Source organism: Cyclospora cayetanensis, unplaced genomic scaffold, assembly GCF_002999335.1.
Source record: "Cyclospora cayetanensis isolate NF1_C8 unplaced genomic scaffold, CcayRef3 CcayRef3_contig_228, whole genome shotgun sequence".
NCBI classification, from domain to species: Eukaryota; Apicomplexa; class Conoidasida; order Eucoccidiorida; family Eimeriidae; genus Cyclospora; species Cyclospora cayetanensis.
Window position 1 is genome coordinate 25,940 of NW_020312179.1, and position 6,943 is coordinate 32,882.

The 6,943-nt window shown below is 51.6% G+C and overlaps 1 protein-coding gene across 1 annotated transcript; it reads left to right on the plus strand.

The window, feature by feature from the left end:
- Positions 1 to 901: 901 nt before the first annotated feature.
- On the plus strand, positions 902 to 6,333 carry LOC34623031 (DNA replication licensing factor MCM7). The gene is made up of 14 exons (XM_026338084.1): positions 902 to 1,138; positions 1,323 to 1,382; positions 1,523 to 1,800; positions 2,234 to 2,284; positions 2,451 to 2,631; positions 2,875 to 3,018; positions 3,186 to 3,261; positions 3,517 to 4,067; positions 4,204 to 4,337; positions 4,542 to 4,601; positions 4,756 to 5,025; positions 5,248 to 5,380; positions 5,673 to 5,830; positions 6,093 to 6,333. Exons 1-14 carry the CDS (start codon positions 902 to 904, stop codon positions 6,331 to 6,333), a joined length of 2,574 nt encoding a protein of 857 aa, XP_026193869.1.
- The last annotated feature ends 610 nt before the right edge of the window (positions 6,334 to 6,943 follow it).

Genomic DNA, 6,943 nt, shown 5'->3' on the forward strand with positions numbered 1-6,943 from the left:
AGTTGCCTCCTACCCTCATGTCCGAGCTCTAAGGTCAGGAGACAGAAGGAATCAAGCGCTTTGTTAAAAGCACTGGACCGCTCTCCATCAAGCTGCTACTCCCAAGTTGAGTCTTCCTCCAGAGTCCCTGGAAAAGTGTTACACCTGTAGACACACAACAATATTTTTCGCTGATGAGCAAGAAGTACTCTGCAGTCAATTAGGTACACGAACTACCAAACCAAGGAGTCAATTTCTTTTATGGTCTTGCTTAGCTATATCTAATGCTGTAGAAAATGCCCTAATTGTGCATGAGATGTTGGCCAAGGGAAAGACAGTTACCTATTACATCGTTATAAGGCTCTATTTACTGGTCTACTAGATCGTCATAAGACTCTATTCACGTGTTTGCTGCAAAATTTCAATTAGAATATCTGCTGGTCTTACATGTATATCTGCGATTTGTGAAGAGGAATAGTCGCTGGGTTTTGGGGCTGAGAACTGTGTGCCACGGCGAGGGTTGGTGGGAGGGGGGCAGAAAAAACAAAGGGGCTTTTGGGAAGAAGTGAGGGTAGTTTTGTGTTCAGGCATTGTTTCTTGTTTTGTTTCGTCCTTTACTTTCGGCCAATGAAACGAGCACAGGGGAGCTAACCCCCGCATTTAATCACTTCTCCTTTAAAGGAGTAAATACCCACTTTACCACCCTCTCTGGGGTGGGGGTTCACCTGTCAACTCAAGTCTTCGACTCTACCTTGAATAAGGTCTACTCTTTCATATCATAGCTCTCTTTATAGCTGTTCGTCCTTCATCCATTCGTCTCCCTCCATCGTCTTCGCTCTACCTGTCCCTCCTACTCCCCCCTGCCTTCGCTGCACGTTCGCTTCCCAGTGCTACATCACACATTGCGGCTCTCGGAATCAAAATGGCGGCAGCGGTGGGCGCATCGCAGTCCCTTTGCGTCTCTACACTTCAGCATCAGCAGCAGCACATAGCCTTTCTCCGCTCAGATGCGACTCAGCTGCAGCAGAAGGTGATGGCAGAGGTCTCTAAGTTTGAAGAGCACACACTCCTCCTCAGGGACTTTCTCCTTAACTTTGTAGATGAATTCGCCGACGCTCAACAGCTCCCTCATGGTGAATACAAGTACAGAAATCTACTGGTGAGTTTAGGCAGTACAGCAGACATGTACACGTCGGCGCCTTCTGACAGCGTTCCTGTCCGCATATGCGTGCGTTTGTGCCGCTCTGTCACTTCATGCGTGTCCCTCTTTATGGCGCCTCAGATGTTCGCATATCATGTCCATCTGTGTTGTTCACTGTTGGCTCCTGTCTACGTACCTACAGCAAGAGATAGCGGATCAACGCCGCGACGATTTGCCTGTCCACCTCGAAGATGCCGCCTCTGTGAGCCATACTACACCCCCGTTATGCTTGTCTTCTATCCATCACCCTTCTTAGCTTTTCAGCTTAGTGCGTCTATCTCGTCTTTCTCGAACCCCGTTCCCCCAAAATCCAGTTTTCTGCGCTCCGTTGTTCGCGTTCAGTTCTTCTCTTCTGGCAGCGAGTCCGGCAACAAAGGCAAGGGGGGAAGCCTTGGGGTCTATGACGGCCTCTTGGTGAATACACCGCGTTACCTCGAACTTCTTTTCAAGGCCGCTGACATGTTGCTTAGCCAGACAGACCTCTTCCCCCCCGCAGAGACTGCTGAAAGCAGAGAACTCGGGGTTGAGGCTGTCCTCGATGGTGCACTCAATCCATCGACGGATCTAAATGAAGAGACCGTCATAGCGACAAAGAAGAACGACCCATGGAGAAGGATTAGGTATGACATTGACACAGGAAAGCTTGAGGCGGAAACCGAGAGAGAGAGCACAATCCAGGGTCCTTGTACACATGTTCTCTTTGTAAATCCTTGATCATCCGTCTGTGTGTCTGATCGCCTCTATTTGCTTCAGCCTTTTGTTGCGTAGAGGTGCGTATATATGTATGTTTGTCTCGCGCTGTTACATGCTTGGTTCCTCTTCTTTTTAACGTCTCTTCTATGCATTGTGTTCTGCGTGGAATCACAAAGCCTCCTGCGTGCACATGCGACCCTCGTACTTATCGTCTCCCTTTGAGGACGCGTTGCGTTGGAGGGTGTTGCGCCCATATCTGCCTTCCCTTTCGACTGAAGCTTGTGTGTGTGGATATGCGCCTATTCAAAATATATATCAAATATATATCCTTTCCTTCCCTTTGCTGTGCCTGCATCTTAGGGCCAGAGATATGGCTGCACGCGGCGTCCCTGCTCATCTCCGGCACAGCTTGTATGCCCACCCTTTGAAGGGATCTCACTACCTAACCCCTGGCTCCACCCGATCCTCATTCACTGCCAGATGCGTCTCTCTTCTCTTCCTTCCTTTTCTCATCTTTCTTCCCCTTCTGATTTGGACCAGAAAGCACGACAGTGAATGTTTGTGACCTGTGCTCTAGCCGGATAGCCCTGGTTCCTCCTACGCGTGAAGCTTGCCGGACGTTCCGTTCCGTCGGTGCCTCTTCCATGGGACAGTTTTCCTTCTTTTCCGCGGAAGTCGTTCGCGTAGAGCCACCCAAGCCCAAGCTCGTGGTGGCCGCATACGAGTGCGAAACATGCCATGATAAGGTCTTCCAACCCGTAAGCAAGGGCCTTGTCGTCAGCTGTGGGTCCGGAGCGGGGGCATGAGAGAGGGGAGAGACTGCTCCCACTCGTTCTCGTCTTGTCGTTCCCGTCTCTTGGTGTTCGACTGCCTCCTGATTTCCGCTTGCTTTTACCGGCCCTTAGTCACTCCCCAGCCTTCTAGTTTTATCCCTATCTCTCTCCCCAGGACACTCTCGACGATTCGCGCATCGCCGCGGAGTCCTTTTACGAAATTTTCAGATCGAAGATGCCGCGTTCATGCCTCTCACGAACTGCCCTCAATGCCGCCTGTCAGGCCGGAAGGAAAGTGCTCTTCATTTTCATTCCAAGCTGTCTCTCTTCCTCCCATCCCAGACGATAAAGGTTCAAGAACCGCCCAGCCAGGTCTGATCTGCTCTGATGGCTCATGATGAGCCTTTCGCGTCTTCTGTACGCAGCATGTTGTCTGCCTACTCCGAAGTACCCTTGCTGCCTCCTCTTTCTGCCATCACGTTGCTTCGCTCTATGAACCGCTTCTGTGGTTTTCGACTCGTCCTTTTCTCTTGCTACAGGTCCCTGAAGCGGACGTACCCCGGGCTCTGACGTGCCACTTGATAGGCCACGCGTTTGTCAATAGACTGCAACCAGGTTAGATGCGCTCATTGAAGCTAATACTTTACACAGCGGTGAAGCAATACAGAGCACCAGGTAGATGGGCAGCAAGAGATCAGGGAAAGTGTATTTATGACTATACCGAAAGCCGCTGCCACCCATCTCTCGTCTCACTGTGTTGCTTTCTATGACGAATTATCGCTCAGTGCATATATGACTTGTCTCTCTTCTCCCATCCTCACCATCGGTTTCACGCTGTCTGCATCAGTGTGGAGCTGTGTATTTCTGCAGGCATGCAAGTTACGCTGGGCGGCGTGTTGCTCCCTGTACGCCAGTTCGGCTTTGCAGCACTTCGCGCGGGCTTGATTCAACAGAAAGTCTTCGATGTCTGTCACATGGTTTTGGAGAAGCAGCGGACCGTGGATGACAGGAGAGAGGAGGCGGAGGTCTCTGCTAAGTTGGAGCGCCTCCGCAGCCTCCCTGGTGTATATGAGCTCCTCGCGCGCAGTGTTTCTCCTGGAGTATATGGAATGGAAGACGTAAAGAAGGCGCTGTTGCTGCAGCTTATCGGAGGCGCCCGCAAAGTGAAGGGTGATGGGGGCCTTATACGGGGGGACATCCACGTGTTACTTATGGGAGATCCCGGCCTCGCAAAGTCGCAACTGATGAAGCAAGTGTGCGCCATTGCGCCAAGAGGTATATACACCACAGGGAAGGGTAGCAGCAGCTCCGGGCTAACAGCTGCTGTTCTGAAGGACCCGCAGACCCACGAGACAACTTTGGAAGGAGGCGCGCTCGTGCTCGCGGACAAGGGAATCTGCTGCATTGATGAATTCGACAAGGTCGGTTTCGATAAACGTATGATCCCTCTGGTACACCTCTCATTCCCTGCTTCGGTCCTTCCCATGGACTCGTCACTGTCTGGCAGCCTGCCTGCCCAACGGCTTTGACGCCTCCGAGCCATTGCGCTTTCCACAGATGGATGAATTTGATAGAAGCGCGATTTATGAGGTCATGGAGCAGCAGAGCGTCTCTATCGCCAAGGCCGGACATTGCAGCTGCCTCCCCGCAAGGACAGCAGTCCTCGCGGCCGCAAATCCTAAAGACGGGCGGTAAGATCGGCGCATCACGAAACCCGCTACTACTCCTCCTTCCACTATTTCTACTAAGTTTTTCTTCTTTCTGCGCGTCCTTCTCGCGCTGCGATAGCTTTTGGAGGGGGGAGTTCGGTATCTGGTGCAAATCCCGCATTTTTGTGCTTTTCTCAAGCTGGTAGCGTATCCATTCAGATTTTGAGGTCTGCAGCTTGCGTTCAGATATGATGTGCGCAAGTCGATGATGGCTAACATGAACCTTCCTGCTGCTCTCCTCTCCAGGTGTGCCATCCCGATACTTTCTATTTCTCCTATCGACGCTAGCAGAACTCGTTGTTACCTTGCTCTCCTGCGTTATAGGCTCTCCTCAGCCTTCTATTTCCCCCTCCCTGTCTTGCCCACGACTCGCATTCGCCAATTTTTATGAATTCCGCAGGTTCGACTTGCAATTCCTTTTGTTAGACCGACCGGACCCAGAACAAGACGCTAAAATGGCTTCGCACATTCTGGGCTTCTTCCGATCTACGGGACCTAGCCAGCAAGCAGGGCAGCCTGAGTCTGGGAGAACCAGGGCGTCTACCTCAAAGGGTTGGAGGGGAAGCTCCCGGAGGCAGCAGCAGCAGCAGCAGCAGCCGGAGTTTGTGGATAAGAAGGTGCTGAGGGCCTTTATCGAAAGAGCGAAAGAAATTGAACCAGTATTGTCTGAGTATGTTTTCAGCTGGGTGGGAGGATAGGGATTGTATGGGTGTGGTGCGTTGGCGGTCTGTACTTTTTTTGTGCGCATCGGGAATACACAGTTCGGACGCGCTGATTGCCTTTGCATCTGCGCCGCTTCTGCACTCACTTTGCACACCTTTAAGAGTGAAGGACGAAGTCTTGTAGCGGACGTCTTAGGCTGTCTTGTTGTGTGCTTATGTTCTGGGTTTAGGTCTTTGATTCCTCAGATCAGCGAATGGTACAGCTCCACGCGTTTTGACGAGCAGCAGGAAGAACGGCTTTCGGGGGTTCTGCCCTCATACACCACGCCAAGAGCCCTCCTGGGGCTTCTCAGACTCTCACAGGTACGACGCAAATAGAGGTACACATGTGTACCTACACAGGAGTTCATGATTTCCTATGATGAGTGACAATTTACTTGTGACGTCTTGCAAGTCCCTCTGGCCTTGGCGAGATGCATTTCTGGGTAGGGGAATCTCTTTGTCTTCCAGTTTTGCTATACCTCGATTTGTGTGTATTTGATATAATGCGGGCTTTATCTTTCTCCCCTCTCCCGAAATCTGTGTATGTCAATGGCCGTTCGACTGCCCATTCCCCCACCCGCTACGCGCCTTCTTACTTGCTGCTATTGCGCAGGCGTTGGCACGTCTGCGTCAGTCCTGGGTCGTCGAGACACCCGATTTCGAGGAGGCTTTGCGCCTTTTTGAATCCTCCAAGGCCTCAGTGCGAGTAGCTGAGGAAGCCGCCAAGAAAAAGAGGAAAGACACTGTTTCTCACGTTTTCGAAATTCTTCGGTATGTACAGGTCCCTTACTAGAGGCTTTTGTTGGTACTGCACTTCCTGTGTTTGTCTCCAGCTTCGTGTCCATAGACCTACTCCTCCCCGTCCTTTGCTTCTGCGTGTTCGACTTCTCTCGTTTTTCTGCATGGGCCTTTCCTATGACAGTCTTGTTCTCAACCGTGACGGTATCCACTTTTTCATCCCTCTGCCTTCTTAGGGGATCTTACTTCGAGTCTCAATCCGTGCGCCTCTGTTTCCCCCTTTTTTGTGCTTCAGGCGCACACGCTCACGGATGATCGAGGAGAAGGGGGCTCGCTGGGACGGCTACGTGTCTATCAGTGACTTGGAGGCTCAGGCCACTGCAGTTGGGGTGTCTCCGCAGCAGCTACTACAGGCGCTTGAGCAGTATGAGGAGCTTCTCATTGTTGCCTTTGACTCCGAGAGAACAAAAGTCGCCTTCTTAGAAGAGGCTCGAGGTGGAGAGAGCGAGCAGGAGATGCAGGAAGACAACGCTTAGGCACCCTCATGAAAGGGGTAACCTACACCCTTTGTCACACAAGCACGCACACTTGCGAAACGGACAAGTATTACTCTCTATAGCCCCTAGAATAAGCCGTTCAGCTTTTCAACTCAAAAGCCAGTCGCATGTGTTCCTAGCTAGCTGGACCGCAGTGTGTGTCAGCAGCTTTTGGATTGACGCATGAAATTCAAAAATGCAGCCGCCGCTCTGCAGCTGCGCGCACGCTTATTTTGCAAGACACCCAAAAGCACCCTAACTCGCTCATGCCGCTTCGCAACGCCGCTCTGAAGACACCTCCACAGGCTCCTTAGTTTAGGCGCAGAGAACAACATGCATAGGGATCCCAGACACGGAGGACAGGAGGACCTTTCCTCTGCCTCTGGCATTGGAGGTGTCAATACCCCCTCGAGCAGTTTGTTGACCCGTTTGGCTTCGTGTCCTTTGGGCACAACGATCACACGACTCTCGTAGACGCAAGTTGCTATAATGGGAACGATGTAGACAAGCTTTATGCAAATTTTTAAAAGGGCACTTGAAGCACATGCGCAGTCACGGTGACGCTACTTCCTAAGTTCACCTTGGACCAGCAAGACGTCTAATGTACATG